Source organism: Leuciscus leuciscus (genome assembly GCF_965113295.1).
Source record: "Leuciscus leuciscus genome assembly, chromosome: 4".
NCBI classification, from domain to species: Eukaryota; Metazoa; Chordata; class Actinopteri; order Cypriniformes; family Leuciscidae; genus Leuciscus; species Leuciscus leuciscus.
In genome coordinates this window covers 26,134,852-26,158,575 of record NC_138728.1, presented here as the reverse complement: position 1 = coordinate 26,158,575, position 23,724 = coordinate 26,134,852, and the positions used below count along the sequence as shown (strand labels likewise).

General features: G+C 40.3%; 1 protein-coding gene and 2 long non-coding RNA genes across 3 annotated transcripts; 2 read left to right on the top strand and 1 right to left on the bottom strand.

The window, feature by feature from the left end:
• Positions 1 to 622: 622 nt before the first annotated feature.
• On the bottom strand, positions 623 to 6,734 carry LOC309496224. Its single transcript, XR_014205067.1, has 3 exons — positions 6,668 to 6,734; positions 5,999 to 6,195; positions 623 to 967 (listed from the first exon to the last, which is right to left on the bottom strand). It is a non-coding gene; the product is annotated as an uncharacterized lncRNA (long non-coding RNA).
• Positions 6,735 to 14,331: 7,597 nt separating this feature from the next.
• LOC309496782 (uncharacterized protein) lies at positions 14,332 to 18,482 on the top strand (the record flags this gene model as incomplete). The annotated part of the gene is made up of 3 exons (XM_082166905.1): positions 14,332 to 14,754; positions 15,130 to 15,431; positions 17,730 to 18,482. The coding sequence occupies exons 1-3, from the start codon at positions 14,400 to 14,402 to the stop codon at positions 18,480 to 18,482; spliced, it is 1,410 nt and encodes a 469-aa protein (XP_082023031.1). The 5' UTR covers positions 14,332 to 14,399.
• LOC309496783 lies at positions 15,806 to 17,721 on the top strand. Its single transcript, XR_014205236.1, has 3 exons — positions 15,806 to 16,109; positions 16,203 to 16,485; positions 16,604 to 17,721. It is a non-coding gene; the product is annotated as an uncharacterized lncRNA (long non-coding RNA).
• Positions 18,483 to 23,724: the final 5,242 nt, after the last annotated feature.

The following is a 23,724-nucleotide window of genomic DNA, read 5'->3' as shown; positions in this document are numbered from 1 at the left end:
GCCAGCTTTGATTTTTAAGGTTTGTGCTGTTATTTAATGTGTTTTTTGGATTGTTCTGCTGACGAAACACTGCAAAAATATCTTTCTAAGAAATATCAGTAGACAAAAAACTGTGGAAAATTATAAGTGATCTAAGAGCTTTATACAGCTTTTTACGGATGCCATTGAAAACAGCAAGTCTATCCCTTTTTATGGGGAGGCTGCAGGCAGGAGCAGGCAGTTATAAGGCATTTTTACGCCCCTGTTGTTCCTGGTGTGTCCAGAAGGGGCAGGAGGATATATGGCGAAATAACATAATTAAATCGACGCTCAACTTGCACATTAATCACCGCCCCCATCCATAGACGTTAAATAAGTGTTTTTTGTGAATAAAAATTTAGCGTTATATTAAGATATAATCCCCCTTTAAGCAGGATTTCTATTGACACTTGCTCAAGTATGTACAAGTCACCTCTGTACTGCCTCCCTCTACTGGACACATCAAGAAAACTGCCTGGGACTTTTATCTGCCTGCTCCAGGTCTGCAGCCTCCCCATCAGGGGCGGTGCCAGAGAATTTTTAACGCAGGTGCTAGATCATTGACAGGGGGAGCTGTGCAAATATATATATATATATATATATATATATATATATATATATATACTATTAATAAATGAGCAAAACTTGGCCACTCAATATTTAATATTCAATTATTTTAATTATCACAATTAAAGTTTTAATTTTATTGAAATGAACAAGCACAAGATTCAGCATCAAATGTTCTTAAAGATTTATTATTATTAATAATGTTATTTCAACATAATATCTTGTTATTTCGACATAATATGTGTGCGTGCAACAAGCAAGATGTGCATTTGTAGATCCGGAGACACGTGTGCATTGATTTTTATTAATAAACTAGTGTTTTCTGTGTCAGTGTCGGCTGCAAAGATGAAGTTGACGATCGCCATCTCCGTAGTGAACGCGCCTATAGAGAGAAATGCACATAATGGATTACATAATCAGAGAGTAGCCTATTTCTTTTCGTTTTGTATTGTTTTGTTTAAAGACATTTAAAGCTTTCTATATTTCTCATGTCTGTGAGGCATACGCGGAGTTTCAGTTAATTTATGATGAGATGCGCTCCAGTTCATGTGCAATGCAAGTGACCGCGCTGGCGCCTCCATGTCATGATTTTATTGTCTGCTATATTTGCTTCTTATTTATTAGATCCAGGCAATTGGTTGATGAAAAATGTATTAAAATTAAGATACAATTTATACAAAACGAAATTCACTTTAAAGGATAATTCCGGTATTTAACACCTTGAGTCTATTTTGTAGTTTGTTTTGGATGAACTAGAGTGGTAGACACAGAAATTATGACGATGGGCCCTGTCTCGACTTTTTGACTCTTTTAGAATCGCCTTTGACCGCTTCAGTGTGGCTGTCTATGGGCATGCACGAACATGTCCTTAAAACAACCCTTAACGTTCGTTTTCAAAACTGTGCAACTCACCGAGTGGTTAGTGGTGTTCGTTGATGATGTCTTAAAAACAGAGCTTCATTTACATGTAGAGGGGGAAGACAAACGAAATAGGGGATAAATGTTTGAGCTGAGAGGATGAGTGTCATTCTGTATGACTCCGCTGAATCCGAAGTGCTGCCTGTACTTTGTTACTACTTTGCTGTAATAAACTTCATTTTTGAGATCTTCGACGTCCACATTATTTTTTCTTACAGTACTGATAAGCCTGGCCCTCGAAGGCGAATCTCAAAAATCGCCTGTGACGAGACGCTATCTGTATTTGAAAATGCGCGTCTTTCAGATCTATTGACATGAACCAGTCACCCCGGCGAATTTGCATGAGGATTTTTCTGGTTGTAAGCATTCTGAACTGGCGTTTCATAAGCGCTTCGTTCAGTTGTCTTAGATCTAGAATGGGTCTGAGACCCCCGTCTTTTTTCGGTACCAGGAAGTATCGGCTGTATAGACCCCCTTCGTTCTGAGCTTGTGATAAAGGCTCTATGGCCCCTTTGCTCATAAGTTTCGCTATCTCGGCTCGAAGTAGATGTGCTACTTCTTGTTTCACCGTGGTTTCGACCCGGGCCGTATAACGGCGGGGTCGGCGAGCGAACTGCAGCGAATAGCCCTGTTTCTATGATGTTTAGCACCCATTCTGACACCCCGGGCAGTTTTTCCCATGCATTTGCACGAACGGCTAGGGGTTGAATGAAAACTGGGCCCTGGCCGAGATATTCCGGCGGCCGGAGGGTGCTGTAACATCGACGCCGTGCATTCGCCGTTTGGGGCTGGGGGCGCGCTGAACATAGCGGGCAGCCTGGCCGCACTCAGCTCTCTCATGGCGGCAGGCTGTGAGAAAGCGAGCGGGGGGAGTCCCGTGGGGCCTGTAATGTTTGTGAGAAGATGTGAACACAGGACAGCGTGCTGGAAGTGCTCTTCCTCGAGAAGAGCGTTGTCCTCTTCATCCATAGCGGACGCGGCGGCAGACGGTGGTAGCTGTCCGTCCATGAGATGCTCGGGCGAAGCAGGCGAGGCCGGCGGTGAGGGAACCGGAGAGCTCTCGCGGGCCGGAGGAGGTTCAGGTGCCCGCTGTGCACGGCGCTTTTTGCGGCGCGGCAGCGGGTGTTGCAGCTACAGAGAACGATGCCAGGCGAGCCCGCAGGGTCGCCATAGACATCAGCTCGCAGTGAGGGCAGGCGCCGTCAGCGAGCACGAGAGCTGCATGTTCTTGGCCCAGGCAGGAAACGCAGATCACGTGGCGGTCCCCGTCGCTGAGCTGGGCTCGGCATGAGCCACAAGTGGTACGAGGCATCTTGAAAAAGACGCCTCGGCTCTTTTAGATAGGGAAAATGTGTGTTGCAGCAGCGAACACACACGCAGTAAAAGGATATTGACGCCGGATAGCATAGCAGGAACGGCGACTGAAGGTGGCGAGAAGTCGACCAGCGGCTTCAGATGCTGAGGCTCGTACCGCTGAGTGCTTTCTCGACGGCGTGCGGCTTCTTCCCAGGATCCAGCGATGCGTGAGCTTCGCTGAAGAGATAAAAACTAGTGATATCAGCCTATCAGTGATGCGCGGGTCAATGTATAAACAACCCGGACCCGACCGACGTTTTCAACTAACCCGCCCGCAACTCGGACCGCAAAAAAAAAGAAAGAAAATATTGTACCCGACCCGCTTCCTGACCCGCATTTTTTAAAAGTAGGCTAGTAATTGCATAGCAAGAAATACACATGACGAAGCCAGCACTTTGGTCATTATCTTTCATTATTTCGGCAACTTTGCTCTTTCTGTTTGTGTATTTGCGGAGCTTCCACTCCCCAGTCTTCACCTTTTCTCTTGCCGCCTCCATCTCTACCTGCAGACTGAGCTCGTGCGTCATCTTCGCGCCAGTTATTCAGCCAATAAAGTGTAGGCCTATGTATTTCATAGAAAATTGCATGTGAGCGGAGTGGAGCGGGAGCAAGCGGGCGGATCTTGGACAGAACGCAGAGCGGCATTTTTAAAAGGATGGAGCGTCGCCCTATTTCCCGCTCCAATTTCGCTCCGCGCACACCAAGATTCTGAAGCATGCTCAGTCAAGCCTGACTCAGTCTACTGTTGATGACTGCAAGATGGATTCTATTTTCAGTCAAAACTCGGCTCAATAATGGAGTTCAAAAAGTAGGCTACTTCAAAAAGGAAAATAAGAAGTCATACAGGTGTAAAACTAACAATTATGTGGTAGAAGAAAACGACATCGTTTCAGTCAGTAGGCCTAAAGATTAATTTTGGAATCTAAAAAGACACATCTCTCGAAAACATGCAGTGTGATATGTGAACACGCTGGGAAGAAAGCAAAAGGTTAGCAAATTGAATACGGTAACTTAAAGTGTAGCCTAAATTAAATACAGCGTAAAATGCAAACAATTGATACAAGCCCATTTAAATTTTAATCCTGCGCGCTGCGCACAAGTTCAGTTATAAGAATGTTGTCCTAATAGTTAATTTAGCCTAGGCCTACTTTTAAAACGTTTATGTATATTTATTTTATATTTTTGTTTATATAAATTTTATTTATATTATTAGGCCCATTTATTCGTTTTATTTTACAGCAGTTTGTGTGTACAATGGATATAAGCCCATTTAAATTTTAATCGTGCGCGTTGCACAAAAGTTAACTTATCAAAATTCTGGCCTAATAGTAAATTTACTTTTAAAATTTTTATGTAGGCTATATTTTTGTTTATATAATTGTTATTCATATTATTAGGCCCATTTATTCGTTTAATTTTACAGGACTTTGTGTAGGCTATATTCCTTCTTACATAGGCCTAATTTGTCATTTGAAATAAAACATTTCTATTTGAAAAATGTTGTTGTTGCTCATTAGTTCTTTAGGAGGTAAGGCTGTGGTCTAAGCTACAGTGATATAGGCTACATGTAGATTTTTTTTCCCCTTTTTGGAGCGAGCGGGGGGCGATTTGAGTGGAGCGCGGATCAAACTGCGTTGAGCGCTGATCGAGCGATAATGAGCGGAGCGGCCTGATGTAGCTTTGAGCGGGGGAGCGGAGGGGTGGACAGTTCCGTGAGCGATGAGCGAAGATTCTCACCGCTCCACTCCGCTTATGCTCTCTATACTACTATATAAATTACAAAGGTTTAATTGGCATCTTTATTTCAAACGACCCGACCGACCGCGACCCGAATATCATTAAAAATATTTTTGGATGACTCGTAACCGCGGGTAACCGCGGGTGACCGCAGGCACCCGCTCATTTCGGATCAACCCGCGCATCACTGCAGCCTATCAAGCTATATTTATAGTCCAAGGCCACGCCCGTCTTGGCGGGATGTGACGTAGAAGGGCGCCAAGCGCCCTCATTGGGTCCACGTCACTCAGGCCCCTCTCGATAGGCTGCTGCAGTTGCCACAGAAGCAGCCAATAGGCGCGCGAGCTGTCTCGCCTATGTCTGCATGCTGCCGCAATGCGTTTTACATTATTACAAAATTAAGGATAATTTTTGGCTTCAGTATTCTCGGAGAAAGAGATCTTTCCCATAGCGTAAGCTAGCTTACGCAGTACGAGAGACCTCTCGTAAGAGAACGCAGATTAGAATGTCCCCTTATTATATCGAAATAATAAGTTATGTCGAAATAATAAGTTATGTCGAAATAACGAGATATTTTGTCGAAATAACGACTCAATATCTCAAAATAACAAGATAAGTTTTCTTTTTTTCTTCTTCACCATGCGGTTCAGGGCTTCCATAGAAAACAGCCTGAATATAACCGCTTCCAGAAATTATTTTTGGGGGTGCTATCGGGGTGCTTTTTGGCGCTTTTCCATTACCAGTACCAGCTCGCCTCGTCTCAGCTCGCTATTCGCTCTGTTTTCCATTGCAGATAGTACCTCCACAATAGTACCTGGTCGTCATAGCGACGCCGCAGGAAACTGCCGTGACATAATCTTCTACGCGTCACTACGCTGATTCTCTGACCAATCAGCAGTCTGCCGTGTTTTCACGTCACATTTTAGTATCGCCTCAGCTCGCTCAGAACCTCGCCGGAGATGATACGAAAAAAAGTACCTGGAAGCAGGTACAGGCCCAACTTTTACACAGTGGAAAACTGTGGAGTCGAGGCGAGCTGGTAGTACTGTGTAGTGGAAAAGCGCCTGGGGGTGCTGATGCATCTGCTAGCCCCTCCCATGCTCCCCATTTAGAACAGCCATGCTTTCATGCCTGTCATGGCGCTGCTCTATATCAAGTCTATTGAGCAGATTCTGAATTTCTGACTAACTCTGACTGGCAATTGCGTTCACTTGCTCAGCAAACGTCTGTGATAGGCTACAACACCTCGCTGCAAAATAATTGTGAATAGAAAAATTTTACGCTCTTCACACAGCGCTCACACAAATCACATGGGTGTTCGGTTTTTAAAATTTAAGTAGATCTATGAGGTTTCAGGTGTATTGTTATATGTCAGTTTTCACCTTAATGTTCCTCAACCAACCTGTTTGTTCCTCTGTCTCTTCATCTTTTATTTGACAGGGTTCCTCCTCAAACTCCATCTTTACAATAGTGGGTTTCTCCTCAAACTACATCTTTACAATAGTGTGTTTCTCCTCAAACTCCATCTTTACGGTATGTCATTAGTTTCTCCTGGAGTAGTTTCTCCTGGAGTTATTCCTCCTGCTTGCTTCGTTTCTCCTGTGGGAAGATGGGAATATTCCCCAGCATTTAAACTCTAATGAACGCCTAGGTGTGAATTATGGTTGCTGTTGCTCATTTAGCAGATGCTCATCACACCAGGCAATTGTGTAAGTGTAAATAAAGTGTAAACTCGCTCTCAATTAACCAGCTTTAAGTGTTTTGCTCAAATAACTGTTCAGAAACAATTCAACTCATCTAGCTGATTTTTATGTTGCTCTTTTATATTAGATATCATTTATCATAAAAAACTCTGTTTACCAGTTTTCATTTGTTCATTACATAAAATGAAAACACAACTCATAATATTCACTAATTGTAATGCGACAAAACAGTCAGTTTCACGAGGGTAATGTACAACATCAGTCGGTTCATTTGAATTAATTTCTGAGTGATTCACTAAATGAACAGACTCGTTCAGTAGTTTGGAATTAGATTTATCCTATTAAATGATAAAAATTAATGTACTTACAGTCTGAAACACAGCAGATGTATAGCAGAATGAAAGGCTGTGTTCCATGTAAATTTTGCCTTCCCTCACTCACTTCTTTGTCTCCTAGACTCGGATGTGTCTCATCGCTTCAGTTGCACGAGCGCCCTCTAGTGGCAGAAACCAATCCCTACTAAACTATCTAACCTTCATAAGACAACCAAGATACGTTTTTTTTTTGTTTGTTTTTTTGATTATACAAACACTATTTACCTCCCCAAATATGTTTTATTTGGGATAAATACTAAAACTTTTTTAAAAAGGAGTTTGCAATTGTATTTACCTTCTGGACTCCTCAAACTGTTGCGTGTTAAAGGGACATTGTGTAGGAATTTCTCCCTTCTAGTGATGATAATGTATTTTGCATTAAAAAAAATAGTGCTCTTCAGCGCCTTGCTTTTTCAAATGCGTGTTGCATCTACGGTAGCCGTTATGTACCAAAAAGCTATGACAGGATGTTCTTATAGCACTTCGAGTTTTCCTTCGGGTGAACAGGTTTGTTATTTCAAACAAACTGCAACTTGACACAACGAATAAATTAATGTTACAGTATGAATTATTGACTGTGAAAAACATGAACTATGTTAATTAGTAGTGATGCCTTCTTTATTCGTTATATTTTTGTATATTATATCAGGGGCGCGGGAAGAGGTTTTAGGTTGGGGGTGCTGAGTTGGGGTGACGTGGTGAAGTACTTTTGAATAAGAAACAATATCAAGACTATAAAACTCGTCAAAACTCCGCGAATCACACAAGCGTAGCCTATCAGTGAAAACACTTGTTCAAACAGCGCACACACTCAAACCACATCACATTTTTTGACTTTATTGATTCTGCTTTTATTCGCAATGCAATGGACCGGTCAACGGGACATAAATTAATCCTTTAGTTTAAAGAAAAGGGTTATTGGGCTGTTTACAGTGTCATATAGCCTACAATAAAAGAGGCTGCACAGCGACAGGAAATAGAAATGAACACAAAAAACTGCCTAGTGCTACCTTACACAACGCTGGCAGTGGACTTGCGCTCATAGCTCTGTTTTTTTTTTTTTCGTTTTTTTTTAGCAGCTGCGGACAAATTCTTTCGACGCACACACAATATTACGTAACACTCTGCGCGTATGTTTTAAAAACATAATCTAACATATAAATTCACACTTTTTAAATAGCCCACTTAAAGTGTTAATTACTAAATGCATAAATGACTAAATGCTAAAAATGAATAAATGTAAATGAACAAACATATGCGTTGCATTTACAATTCTGTGAAAACAGGGAGTGCTGCACCCCACTTCCCGTGGCCCTGTACAAGCAATGAAAAAAAGCTTGTAATTAAGAACGTAACATTGACTTGCCTGTCGAGAAGAAAGCAGGCAACTTCAGCGTCTCTTTTGAAAGCTTTCTCCTGCATTAGCTCTGTCCACCTGGAAAAAGCTATCCCGACATTAACCCTTGTTTTTTTTTTGTAATCTCCGTTCACGTTTCCTTTTACGGTCTATTTTGGACTTTTCGACGACGAGGACTCCTTATCCTGTGACTCAGCATATGTATGGTCCTCCATTATAAATAACCGTACAGTGCATCCTTTTAAACTTGCCAGGGCAGTGACAAGCGCCTCTCACTGCTGCTCCTCCGCTTCTGCTGGTTTCAGTCACGTGATGCTGGCTCTGAACGAAAACGCATTGTAGAAACGCGTTGGCCTAGTACTTTTTGTCCCTCTCTGCTATTATAGTTTTTCAAGATGGCGGAACGACATGGAAGCCTCCGTGGACCTACCCGTCCCATGTATATAAAGATAATAAATTCTTCGTTTACGAGGATAAGTTGGATAATTAGCAGAGGTATTTGTACACCATTGAGGACATATTTATGAATAAAAATATTCATTTTAGATAATAAAATACCTAAAAAGTTACACATTGTCCCTTTAAGAATGTTGTTGATTTTAATATACATTTTTACTTAATTTTAATGTTAGATGATACAAGTTATTTATATATCATAAAAAATAAGAGATATGAAGATTTACCTTAAAAACTGTCTGATAAACAGTGAATTAAATAACTTAAAGGTACACTGTGTAAACTTTGGTCCTGATTTGCCGCGTAACAGATTTGCTGCAGTCGATCAGTAACTCTTTCTCCATAGCAATCTGCCCAGATAGCATGTATAATCGGCCCGAGCTCGGCTGCCCCGCGGCGCCTGCGGCTTAGACTCGGCATCGGCGTGTGTTAACCGGGCCGATTGTGGCCCGCAGCTCGCTCTGGCACATGCATTTTTGTTACGGCTGTAAAGCACTGGGCCGATTCATGTTCACCGTAACTGGTAACTCGGCTCTAGCTTCTGTATGATCTGGACCACTTCTGGAAATGTCTCGGCTTAGGTTAAATAAAGGATGGTTTTAATGTAGCAATAATTAACATAAAAATTATTTTAAAATTGACGTAAACTCCTGACTGTATTTGTTATACTCGTCGAGTGTCATTTTGCACAGAGCATTCTTTAATATTTATAACCATAGCAAAAATATTTAGTTGTCATGAAGATTCTTTACGTGTATTTTAAACATGCATGGGCGCTTGACATCACTCGCACAAGTCACGGTGATTGCAGTCAGTCGCGCATCGGCTGAGTAGTGGCAACCGCAATAAGGCCAAGTCACTTTGCCACCTGCAGGCAGGCATCTATACATACAACTTTGTTAACTTTTGGCTCGTTTACCAATGGTGGGTAACAGAAACAAAATGCCGGCCAAAATATGTTTCTACCGGCCAACATAATTTTTAAGATGTAACGTTAGCTATCCTGTGTTTACTTGGGTTGATGGGATGGGTAGCCTACATGCACAACGTCTTGTTAGCAACACTGAGTCTCAAATTCATTTTACTTGCTATTTCAAATGTTTACCAGCAGTGACGGTTAAACTCTGGGCGCTCGGCTCAGATGCGTTTACCAGTATGAAGCCGATTTCAACAGTTGCTGCAGCGAGCGTCAGCACGCATGACGTGTCTCACTTTCGGTGAGATAAAACTCAACGCCTGACTTAAAATCATCCCTTTTCGATCCTGCGTCATTACAGTGAACTTGAGGTAAGTCTTGTGTTCAATTTCCTTAAAAAGCATCAACATTTCATGCCGAGCATAGTTTCAATCGAGTTACGTCGACCTACATATTTCGAACTGTTGCTGATTAAATGTTGATTATTATCGATCCGTTTAAACTTTGTTCATGTTCATTTGACAGTGCTTCCCTAGATGAAACGAAAAGAAAGATTAGGACAACAATATCAAATTTTTGTCTGAGTAAAGTAGTGCAAATGGGGGTAATATGCTACTTTTATGGCGCGAACGAAGCTAATGTTGACTAACGTTAGCTGCGCTGTTTTTGCGCTAGCAGATCATATTTTCGTTCTGCTAGTTGGCAAAGAATTAGTCGCTAGGCTAGACACCATTTTTATTGAATGCAATTTACGTGAATGATATTTACGAGCACAGTCTTTGATCTGTGGAAGAAAATAAAGTGGAACAAATGTTAGCTGGCTTAAGGCCAATTCATACCGCACAGACAAACGCCAACAAACACGTTTTGTCCTAAAGTATGTGCACATTTTGATCCTGTAAGAAAATATTTATTTTACTTATGTAAATAGAGGAATGATGTGGGACTTTGGTCTGCTGAAAGCTGGGTCATGTCTGTTGCTGAGTGAGATCGGGACTCTTATTATGAAAATGAACTGAGGACTCTTATAACGTTAGAGGAGCAGCTGCGCCGGCGACCTCACAGTTGCTGGGGATTATGATTACGCTGACACGTTCGCTCCTGTTTTTACAGGTATGATACAACAACTTAATATGCACACGAGTCCTGTCATTCGTTCATGCTGCAAATATTTTGTGTATTAATGTTCTGGGTTGTGAAGATCTATGTGCAGACCGTCCGCCATTTTGTGAATGCTGTGACATGACGTCGTGAAGTGCATTTAATGGCCTTTTGCACAGGGGCCTGTAACAGATGCACTCTCGACATTTAACAATATAAAACGAGAAGAAAGTTGTGTCTGAAAGCTGCAATCTTTTACTTGTATTGGTTAAAATGAATGAATATCTCGTGTTTTTCCGTGGGTGCTTGAGTTTGTCGGTGTCTGTCTGTTGGGGCAGTGTGAACATGACACTTATTTTTCATAACATTCTGAATACAACGGCCAACTTTTGTTGGTGACTTTTTTTGTTGGTGTTTGCTGGCGTTTGTCTGCGGTGTGAATTGGCCTCTAGTTGTACTTTTATGGCGCAAACTGAAATCGCACTTTATAGCTAACATCAACATTACCTTTGGCTAAATGCGGTCTGTACAGACAGGTTTGAAAAGTTTATTAGCTACCCTAGGGCTGGGCAATATGGCTGAAAACTGTATCATGATGTAAGCGTTTCATATCGATAATATTGATATTTTTTATGACCTATTTAAAATAAGGTCCAGGAGAAAAATATATTACATTCAACATTTTTATTTTAAACTTAACCTTCCTCTGATTATAATCCCCTCAGTTATAAAGGCAGAAATGTCAACACAACCATGGAAAACAACACCATGGAAGACCATGGAGTCTCAACACCAAGTCTTATCAGGAGGCTGTGTCTACAGGTAGGAATTCTACAAAGTGATCTCTCTCGGTTTACTCTGACATATCTACATACAATGTTTTGCTACTAATCTGTTATGCCTGCTTTTTCTTGTGTCTTACAGCAATTGCTAAGGAGATCCTTATCCAGCTTGATTCTATCAGAGAGCAGCAGTTGCTCATCCTGATGCAGCTCCTACAAATCTCCAGCAGTTCCAGACTTCACGCCAGACCCAACACATTTTGGCCTCCCACTTTCAACTATTTAGGAGCTACAATGTTTGGAGGAGACATTAAAGAATCCAGAGGAGAAGAAGAATTTGGTGAGTTAAATTATGCATTAATCAGATCATTCCTAAAAGACAGTGCCCACTCTCACTCATGCTATATTCCTTAAATAACTAACGAGTTACATGTCTTTGTTTCAGACTGTTCTCCTTGGAATGGTCGGAGGCATGACTCTTAAAGACACTGTGGGCTGGGTCCTGAAAAGAGCAATGAACACTTCACTGGCGAGACTCATTAAAAGTGTGGTTCTGGGTGAGTGTCAGTTCTGGATAACTGCACTGTGGTGACATCCCAGGGCTCTACAGTGCGACTTTTTTTTTTTTTTTTTTACTGGGTGTGACAGTGACAAAGTATTTAGGAGCACCAGTGCGACTGACCTGATCAGGTTCTATGGGTGCACCCTCCATTGAAACTAGGGCTGTAACGATTCCTCGATTAAAGTCGAGTACTTGATTTAAAAAAAAACTCAATTGCAATTTACCCGTGTTGAGTAACCGGCAAAATACCGGAAGTGGCGCATTCCACAGACGAGAATCCATGAATAACATTATTACACCGTTTTCTAAGGCTACGCGATCTATTTAAAACCATTTACAATCATAATATAGCATAGTGCTATCATGAAATCACAAAGGCTGTGATTTAGTTAAGAATATGCGCTTAAAAAAAAAAAAAAAAGCCCCTGCAAGTAATTTGATTAAATATCGCCTTTTAATGGGTAGGTTAATTTGTCATTGATCAGAAGGTGCTCCTAAATTTTTTAAATTAAAAAGAAATGTAAGTGTAGAGCCCTGCATCCAAATGAAGTTTTGGTGGTTGCTGAGTAACATCACGTGGTCATGCTGCCCTCTTCTATCTTGTGTTTTTCTCAGATGCAGTCCGCCGCAATGCCCTGACCAAAGATTCTACAGAAGAGGAAACAGAGCTGCTCATCACCAGGTGTCTGTGGTTAGCCTCTGATAGGGATGCTGGCCGAAGCCAGAGGGCGAACAGGCAGACAACTCAAAAACGCGGTGGGCCAGAATTAAATGTTTCAAAGTTAAAAATTTTGATATTAGAAAATGGTATTTGAACTCCTTGATTCTACATTAATGCTATGATATTTCTATTCTATTCTATTCTATTCTATTCTATTCTATTCGTTTCAATTCAAATCTGTTATTAAAAAGTGTGTGCGTAGACAACTCAAACGCAGTGGGACAGAATTAAATGTTTCAAAGTTAAAAATGTTGATATTGGAAAATGGTATTTGAACTCCTTGATTCTACATTAATGCTGTGATATTATTTATATTCTATTCTTTTCAATTCAAATCAAATCTGTTATTAAAAAGTGTGTGTGCATAGACAACTAAACGCAGTGGGCCAGAATTAAATGTTTCAAAGTAAAAAATGTTGATAATGGAAAGTTGTATTTGAACTCCTTGATTCTACATTAATGCTGTGATATTATTTCTATTCTATTCAAATCTGTTATTAAAAAGTGTGTTTATCCTATTTTTGTAGTGTGGTCTAATAAAAAATGCATTAAACATGAAACCTGTCTTCCTTGTGCTGTTTTACTTTCTGTTTATCTTGCATAAATAACGGCTGCTAAGCAATTTTAGTATTAACCTGATATGAATCATGGAAATCAAAGTTAAAATAAGCCCAAATAAGGAACGGGATTGGAGGCGAGCTTATATGTCCTCTCACTCGGGGTTCCGCAATCGGGCCGCGTTAAAACCGAGCGCTCGGCCGAGTGTCTTTAGCCTTAATCGGGCCGCGTTAAAACCGAGCGCTCGCAGAGCAATCGGACCTAGATTCATGCCGAGGATCGGCCGATTGTTTTATCCTTAATCGAGCCGCTTTCGGCCCGCACAATTTTTGCTAGCTGGGTGTAGTAGGCTAGGCCAAGTGATTCATTATTTAATTAATTCGTTAAGTAAATATACAACATGAATTACAATGCTTAGAAATCTCCCTAAAAAAGTGGGGGGGAAAGAACTTTCTTCACTGAGTTAAATATCTTTGGACCGGAACTCCATTTGTCAGATGACAGTCAGGACATTTGACGGATGTGAGCGGGATAACTACTTGTTATATAAACTACAACAGATATTCACCTCAGAGAAAAAGGGACATGGATTGTATTTTGTGTTGTTTTTTGTAGGGGTGTAACGGTTCACAAAATTCATGGTTTGGTTCGATACGACAGTGGTGTCACGGTTTGGTACGTTTTCGATACAGCAAAAAGAAAGAAATGCCAGAGAAATTTCCTTGATTTTTCAATATTTTTTATTTATTTAAACTAACATCATAAAGTCTGATTTTTTTTTTTTTTTTTTTTACTTTGAACAATGATAGAGCTATACTTGACCCATCTTCTGGGGTGTCTTCTTAGCAGCATATAAAACAAAAACAGCTCCTTATAAAAAAATGAAATGTAATATTGTAGTGGTAATAAACAATATTTGTTTTATATGGAACTCAGTGTGCTTTTACTCAATTCTTAAGGTTTCTTTTCAGAAGATGAGAGTGTCCACTAAATGCTGCGGGTATAGTTCGTAGCGTGTGTGTTTCTCCTTGTTTTCGTCTAGTTCCAGTTATTGACACACTGGGGTGATGTCGGCGTAAATGAGTTGACATGTTAGAAGTATTCCCACTGGTGTATCCTATTCACCTTATTTTTCACGTAAGAGCGGGCGCCGCCATTTTCGAACTATAATGTGTCAGATTTCCGGTAAAGCAGTTCCGCTAGTAGTAGGTGTGTAGGTTGTGGTTCTGTAGTTTCGACTGTGTAGATTTTACTGGCTAGTTAACTTTTAAATATGGATTACAGAAAGACTGGCGTACTGTGCGCGGTTAGGGGGTGTCATAATAGTTGGTTCAAGCGTAAAAAATACCTGCAAGACACTTGTTTTGACCATAATCCACGCACCAGAGCTGAATGTGGATGTGGAGCACCCTATGATTTGCACGCCCCTCCGAAGGGCGAAGAAGCTCGTCGGCTTTGGTTAAAAGCCTTAAACTTAAAGAAACCACCGAAATTTCCGTACGTTTGCTCTTTCCACTTCGCTGACGGGAGACCCACGGAAGATCATCCATTCCCCGAGAAATGGTTGGGCTACGATGCTCCAGTGAAGACTTCGAGGCGACGGCTCGTCAGGATACATCCACAAACAGGTACAGCTTCTTGTTAAGTTACGTGCTCTAACAGAAGACATTGTTTAAACGATTTCTTTTTGATGACACTCCTATTGTGCAAGAATAATATAGTGTTAAGCTGAAGTTGTTGGTAACAGTAGAAAAACTTTTATAAAAGCACTCATAAGAGGAGGCTTTAATTTTATAGCAGTTTTTGATTAAAAACTATATTGTACAATTCTTATTTTATATAACAACAAAAAATAGTACAGTACATTTTTACAGTAAATTCTTTAACTTTTTTATAGTTTAATTTTTTAATGATTTCACAATAATATTCTGATTATCTTCTTTAAAGAGACCAACTTTAAGTCAAAAGTGTTCATTTACTGACTTAGGTGTTGTGTTTTGCAGATGATGAGCAAGGTGACTCCACTACTGATGACCATGAGACTGCACAAATGGAGCCTTTGCAGCTGCCCCATCAGTACAGTGATGCCTGTACTCAGTGGGAGGTCCAGGCGTTGACAGACCACACTTATGCCTCAGGGGATAAAATAATGTCACACAAGGCAACACAGTTCCACAGTGAAGATCCCTTGGCCCTTTCCATTCTCAAGAATGATACTAGCTCTTTACTGTACACTGGCTTCACACTTAGTGTCTTTAAAGAACATGTAAAATTTCTCCAGCAGTTCTACACTTTGAAGTTTACAGTTTTTTTGGATTGCTTACACACTAAAATTAAAAGTAGTACACTATTAGCAAAACCTTACACTCAAGAAGCAAAACATCAGCCCATATTTGCACAACTATAAGCACATTGTCAACCTCACACTTGTTGCAAAACTCTACACACAGTGATTTGCAAAACACTAAACACACTTAACATACATTACACACAAAAATCTATCATGAAGTCACTTCCTTGCAATACCAAAGCACTGACTGTCAAATTACCGCACCGTCCAACCAATTGGTTCAACACAGTCATCAGGTGTGCAAACACTTGTTTGCTTAATTGTAGACACACCAATCAGGTGTATAAGCACTATAAAAAGCAGCAGGTGAGGAGGACGAGGACGAGGAGGACGAGGAGGAGGAGGACGAGGACGAGGACGAGGAAGGGGAGGAAGAGGAATCAACAGAGGAGGAATCAACAGAGGAAGAGGAAGAGATGGAGGCCATGCTGGAGGTTGAGGAAGAGGAAGAGGAAGAGGAAGACAAGAAGGTGCTCAAAGAGGACCGAATCTGACAAATGAGATCCGCGCAACACTGGTTGACCACGTTGTCAACCACGGCCTGACGCTGAGGGAGGCTGGACTGCGAGTACAGCCAAATCTAAGCCGATACACAGTGGCAAGTGTGATAAGAACATTTCGACTGGAAAATAGGTATTTGTACTGTATTCTATGCACTCAGCACTTCTGTTACCTTTTCCTGTGAAATTACTGTACTATTGTATACTGTTTTTTTTTTCTACATAGGATTGAGGGTCAGGAACGACAAGGGGGAAGGCCTCCTATGTTCACAGAGCAGCAAGAGAGGGAGATAGTAAACATGGTTTTGGCCAACAATGCTATAACACTCAATCAGCTCCAAGCTAACATTGTCAATAACCACGCCACTTTCAACGATATCCATCAGGTCTCAACATCAACACTGGCACGCATCCTAAAAAAAAACCATATTCAAATGAAGCAAATTTATCGAGTGCCTTTCGAGCGCAATTCTGAAAGGGTGAAACGACTGCGGCATGATTATGCAGAGGTATGTATTCACTTTAGCAGTGTGATCTTGCATACTGTCTCATAATCTTTTACTGTACTGTAATATGTATACTAGATCTACACTGAACTACACAATATTGCCTGACACTGTTCTTCAGAGAGTTTTACGAATGGATGGAGAAGAGATCCAGCATGAGTTCATTTACGTAGATGAGGCTGGGTTCAACCTGACGAGAACACGAAGGAGGGGAAGAAACATCATTGGCCACAGGGCTATAGTCAATGTCCCAGGGCAACGTGGGGGTAATATAACACTCTGTGCAGCCATTACACAGAATGGGGTCCTCCACCGCCATGCCCATATGGGCCCTTACAACACAGCACTCATACTTACATTCTTGGACCAATTGCACAACATAACAGCAGCAAATCAAATCGATCATATGCAATACATTGTTGTCTGGGACAATGTGTCTTTCCACCGCTCTGCTCTGGTTCAGAACTGGTTTCAGCAACATCCACATTTCACCGTCCTATATCTTCCACCATACTCTCCATTCCTCAACCCTATAGAAGAGTTTTTCTCGGCATGGCGGTGGAAGGTATATGATCTCCGTCTCCAGGCTGAGGTACCCCTCATCCAAGCCATGGAGGAGGCCTGTGACCAGATGGAGGTAGCAGCAATGCAAGGATGGATTCGTCATTCAAGACGTTTCTTTCCAAGGTGTCTTGCTAATGACAACATTGCCTGCGATGTTGATGAAATTCTCTGGCCAGATCCAGCTAGGCGAAGAGACAATGTCTAGTTTTATTTTTTTTTTTTTTACAGTAAACTTACAGTACAATACGTAAAGTGACATTTTGTTACAGTATTATGAATCTCCATGTCAACATTTTGGGCGTGTTGAGAAATAAATGAGTTTCTTCAGTCTGCAACATTGGTCTTGTGTAGTGTTTGGTGAATTTACATTATATTTGTACTTTGTTGATGGTAGCCTACTCTAATCATAGGGAAGTAGAAGTGCTAAAAGTGTTTTAGGTTTATCACAGCAGAGTGTAACTCGTGCAAACAGAGTATAGTAATGTGAAACGTGTGTGTTTCATATGGTAACAAAGTGTGGTTTTTAAACAGAAGTGTATAGTTTTTACAAGAGTGTTTAATTATGCAAAGGATCTGTAGTGTTTTGCTAATTGGGTGTGTGGTTGTGCTAATTGTGTGTAGTGTTTTGAAAACACGGGCCCTGTTTTGAAAATTGTGCTTAAGCAATCCAAAAAAACTGTAAGATGCACGTAATGGATCAAATTCTGATTACTATGATGAAGCTGAAGTTGAATTTACTTCAGGGAGATCTTGCTGAACGCTTTGATGTGTCCCAGAGTGCAGTAAGCCGAATTCTTTCCTACTGGATTGACACAATGGAGGAGCACACAAGAGTCTACATTCCATGGCTACCACGGGAAACAATCCGCAGCACAATGCCTCAATGCTTTAAGGAAAACTTCCCGAACACCACCTGCATTATTGACTGTTCTGAAACAACTCTGCAAAAAGCACACAATCTTGACTCCAGAGGGGAGTCGTACAGTCATTATTATTCAAACAATACTCTGAAGTATTTAGTTGCCATTGCCCCCTGTGGACTCATTATGTTCATCTCCCCTGCTTATGGGGGAAGATGCAGTGACAAGTTCATTACCCAAGAATCTGGCTTTCTGGACTATCTCCAGCCGGGCGACGAAGTGATGGCAGACAGAGGCTTTACCATTCGTGATTTGCTGTTTGAGAGAGAGGTAAACCTTATCTTGCCAGCATTTACTCATAAAGGTGGACAGTTGTCTAACGAGGATGTTACAGGCACAAGGAGGATCGCAAATGTTCGTATACATGTGGAAAGAGTTATCAGACGGCTCAAGGTGTTTAAAATTGTCTCCCAGACTGTCCCTATTAACATGGCACACAAAATGGACAAAATTCTCAGAGTGTGTGCAGCGCTTGTAAACATGCAAGGTGACATCATTCATGAGGATACAGAATAAAAACTGCTACATTGTTCACCATCTGCCCTGTTTCTTAAACTTATAATTTGTACATAATTTACACTTTTAGTTGTTGAACTCCACTGATTTGACAGTGTTTCAAGAAATAATTATTTGTACATTAAGTATTATGTATATAAAACAACTAACTAACTCACTACTACTAATTTAGATAAACTAATGAAAAGCCTTTATATGCAATTTTTATTTTAATTTATTAATATGGTGTACATTGTGTAGTTGTTTGGAATTATTCAGTGTGGCTTCTTCAATGCACAGACCATTAAATAAACTGCTTTTACACAAATATTTTCAGGATCTTATATTACCTCTTTTTCTCCTATATATGCACACACACAAACACACAATCAAAATGTCAAAATGCAATTTATTTGATTTTACTAGCCATTTGATGCCAAGTTGTCACTTTCAAAACTCATGGAACAAAAGGAAAACATTCTGAATAGGGGTGTCAAGCAATTAATTGTACCCACAATAAAAGTTTGTACAAGCACACACATTTATATAAATAAAAGTACACACATATATTATGCAATACTGTAATCAGTCTACAAAAACACTAGTTGTATTTTCCAAACGAGTTGGCATTCATTTTGACATGAATTTGTAGGATTACCTTTTGTTTTGACATTTTAACTACTTTAAGGACCTAAAGAATATTTCATTACTACTTTAAAACTATCAACAAGTGCTTTCACAGATAAAAGTTTTTTCAGTTTTCATGTACTACTTACCTAGCTCCTCAATGCAGTCACATTAGGTTAACCGTACTTACTTACATATGTCAGTATACTTAAGGCAGAGCTGAAGTCTTCCACAGTCAAATTCATCTACAATTCTTGGAAGCATATGAGTAAAATAGAAAGATTTCAATTTAGAGATTACTTCAGCACAATACTGAAAATCTAACGGCACATCAACAACAAGTTGATCAGTTGGAGACCAAACAAGCAACTTGCACTTCTCTAAGCCAGTGCAAAACATACCTAATTGCACTTGAAGGTAGTACCCACGGGATCCTTTGGGTTGTAGCTGAGGAATGCCATCCACTATCTTTAAATCACTAAGCTTGCTAGAGTACAGTTCTGTAAGATGTGTGGAGTTTTTGCACAGAAAAGGACATTTGATTTCCAGCAGCTCTGAGGAATTTAATATTCCATCTGGGCTTGCAGAAAGCCATGGCTCCTTACAGCTAACTACCATTCCTCTTTTCTCAACAGCATACCCAGTGCTCTCAATCCATGCACGAGCCAACTCCTCATTCTCCTGACCATACATAGTAGCTGAATTGCCATGGAATCTAGGGAAAAGGTGTTCTCGAAGAAAATTGTCTGGTTTGGTGGACATACGGGAAGGCACCTTTTTTGCAGAGCTAGCAGTTATTCGCAATTTTCGTGCGTCATGCCATACATGAGAGGCACTTTGTGTTTTGGTCACATTTTCCAAGCTATTCAATTTACCCTCATCCAGTTCAACATATGTGTGGTAAAATGACATGCATTTATGACACTGCAAATCAGGGCCATGCTCATCATGAGGCTGCATCTGTGTGGTACCTGCTGATAGATTTACTGGTTCAGCTGACATTCATTTGTGCAGAAGGCTACCTACAGGTACATGAACCTCTGATAAGGTTTTCTTCAGCTCACTGTGAGAAATGAATGAAGGGGTTGGTGGTAATGATTGAGAAACAGCAGCTGAAGTCCCAGGCAAGTCATCCGTAAATTTGTGATGCTTAAAACTTATCTCTGCCAGTCTCTTTGGTGCCAAATTCCGGTGTGTCCCTGAGTTCCAGTGGCGCTGTTCATCTGTGCATGATATCCCAGTCAGTCCCTTTGATGCTGCATTCTGCACCTATGCAACAAAGTGTAAATGAAACAGTTATGTATGTTACAATTTTAATGAATTTTACTTAATGTTACTTAATACATTAACTTAAAAGGTTTCTTTTTCTATTAAAGAATATTATGTAGAACTCACCTTCATTCTGCACCCACCTTGATACAGCATTGCACCGTTTGAAATTTTACTGATTCACTTAGATTACTCGAGTACATAGCCACCAGTCGTTGCACAAACAAACTTTTAATGGATCACTGTTATTAATTCTATTAAACTACAATTACAATTAAAACCCTGTCATTGGTCACTCACCATCACAAAAATTAGGCAGAATATTAACCTCATCACTATTCACTTTCATAGCATAGTTTGTCCATACAATAAAAATGAGTGGTGAATGAAGCTAATGTAATGCTTAATGTGTTACTTTGTGTATCACAGAATAAAGTCAGTCACATAAGTGGAACATGCAGGTGAGTCATCATGACTTTTTTTTTTTTTTTTTTGTATACAACTAGATACACATTAAGGGACCTGTATTACAGTATCTTACTCTTCTTACCTTTGTCCAAGATAGCTTGTAACACGTGATTAAACGTTGTACTTACCTGGACTGGATAGAATGACCATTCTGATTATTAAAAACAAAACAAAACAACAAGTTAATCATACAAATTAATGTCAAAATAAATGCCAACTCGTTTGGAAAATACAACTACTGGAGTCTAGTAGTAGTAACTCCACTAATCATCATACAAAAACGTACTTATTTATGGAGCAGTTAAATTTAATACAATGTAATATAATTACAATTTTAGCATGCTTAACCCGTGCATGCATATCTATAATATATAATATAGCCTAACTATAATGCCATCGGTAATGAAAAAATACAATTTACATTTTCCTGTGTGGGTTTAGTACTAAGTGTGTACTCACCTTCCAAAGGATCGCAGCTGCGTGGCTACAGGATTTACCCTGTCCCGCAATACAAGAGCAACCAGCCGTCTCAATTGTCCCGTTAGATGTAGTAAGGACCCAAGCTGAATGAACATTTGCGGCACTTTGACTGGGTTTCACGTCTGCTTTTAAAAACACGAATTCGCTGTCTGTTTCATGTACCAGCACTCGACCGACTTTCCCGCTGTGTAGGTACTGATATGCCTCAGTGCTTTTATAATTTCGCATGGAATACCCGTCTACTCCGAGCGACAACACGAAATAATTGAAAATGTCCTCATAAGTTATGCAAGGCCACTTCTTCATTTCATCCTCCCACTTAGTTATACACCGCGGGTGTGGTAAATATTTACCATCACGCCGTTTAATAGTGTTCTGTGTGTGTTCCCACCACATCGCTACTAACGCTCCCTACCTACCGGCTAGCGAAACGGAAGTCTGACACATTATGAGGAAGTACGTCATCGTATTTACGACTTTAGAAAATGTAGGGGCACTGCGGGCACAATTTAAATCAACCTGCAACACAGTTTTTCACATTTTCCCCCATTTTATTACTGACAAATGCCTTGGTAATAAATAGACTTAATTTACAGAAATTACAATGTGCAGTTTTATTTTAAGTTTGAAAGGCTCCAGATTAACATTTGAGGGCAGCATTTTTATTAATAATGTTGAAATAATAATTCAAAAGCAAAACGATTCAAGAATAAATATTTGGGAGTGAAAATGGCAGCCACCAACTGGTTACAATGTTGTTGTTTTTTTGTTTTTTTTTATAACTAAGTGAAACTTTTAGAATCGATATCGGCTCATGCTGCACTGACATTGGTCCAAACTGATAAATGGTCCGTGAAGCACAAATGAATAGCGCAGTTTCGTTCTGCTTTCATTACGTTTGCCATTTGATGTTGGGCAACCAGTCGCTAACAACGGTTTGGTCACACCAGCAGGAAAAATGGTCCAATGAATCGTTCAGTTAGTAATGCATACCACACAATTTTTGATCGTGTACGATTAAAATGTCTCTTTGATCTGCTTTTGAAGAAATATCGTAGTATCGTGCAACAGTGCATTCTATCAGTTGCAGTTCTGACGCCTCCGTCTCAACATACTGTTCAATGCGACGTACATTCACATCACATGTTAACTCACAGGACACATTTCAAACAGCACCTGATTACTGGACTAAGTTATCTTTTGAGTCTTATTGCGCTAATACTGTCAAATACACACAAGGTTTATATAAACATGGTTGGTTATGTCTAAAGTGAAAGCAAACATTTGAGAGAAAATCAGGTGCATGTCATATGGGTGTATTTTAGATGTGTGCCGGTCTAAAAGTGACAGTAAACATGCTGCCACTTATCCTTAAAGGGATATGTGATGGATTTTTAATAAATAAAATAGTGAACTGTATTTCAAACTAATCATAATTCTAACATCTAACCTTACTTCTCCTTTAGGCCTAACATTCTAACACTTGAGAGAAAATTCTGAGATGCTGGCTAGACAATATAAAAAATATAACAGTCTAAAATAGTCTCATGACGTATTGAGTAATCAACTGAACTTCAAAACTTTTCCTTTTTTTTATGATTTGAGATCTAAGTTGTTTTTAGCTACCTAGTAACAGAAGGGTTTGCATATGAAGAACTAATCAAATTGTAGGGAAATTATGTAATGTATCATGTCATTTTTGCCATGCTCCTATTGTTATGGATCTGTGAAGGAGAACTCAAATGCAGGATGACAATTAACAGCTTTATTGATAAACAGATGACACAACGAGGTAGGAGAAGGTAGCAATCCAAACAATAGGTAGAGATGAGACAATGCCAACAGCAGAGCAGCAGATGTAATGAGGTATCCGTGGGCTGGAGTGAAGATATGGCAGATCAGAGTGAGACCAGAGGTAACCAGCTAAAGCCAGACAGGAACTTCTTACAGCTTGACACTCAGGTATCTCAGGCTCAGAACAGGGCTGCTTGCTGGACAGGACTTGGACAGGACTGGAACAGGGAAACAAGACAGAGCCAATGGCAGTAAACAGAGCACTAACAAACTTCTACAACAAAACACTAACGACTTAAGAGGAACGATACTGAGACACAGTAGTACTCTGAAGTACAACATTTAACGAACTGGCAAACACAAGAGGGAAAGAGCGAACATAAAGGGAGCTAGGAACATGAGGAACAGGTGAGCACACTCAGACAAACAAGGACTTAACGAGACGACAGGTGCCAACACTCAAACAAGGACTCAACTAAACAAGGGGGCGTGGTAACAGGAAACAAGGAGGAAGGGACAGAGGAGCACATGGCAAACACAAACAAAGACACAACCATGTGTTAAAACACAACGTAAGCATAGAAACATTAAACAGAGACAAGACAGACAACGCTGCCAGGGCAGA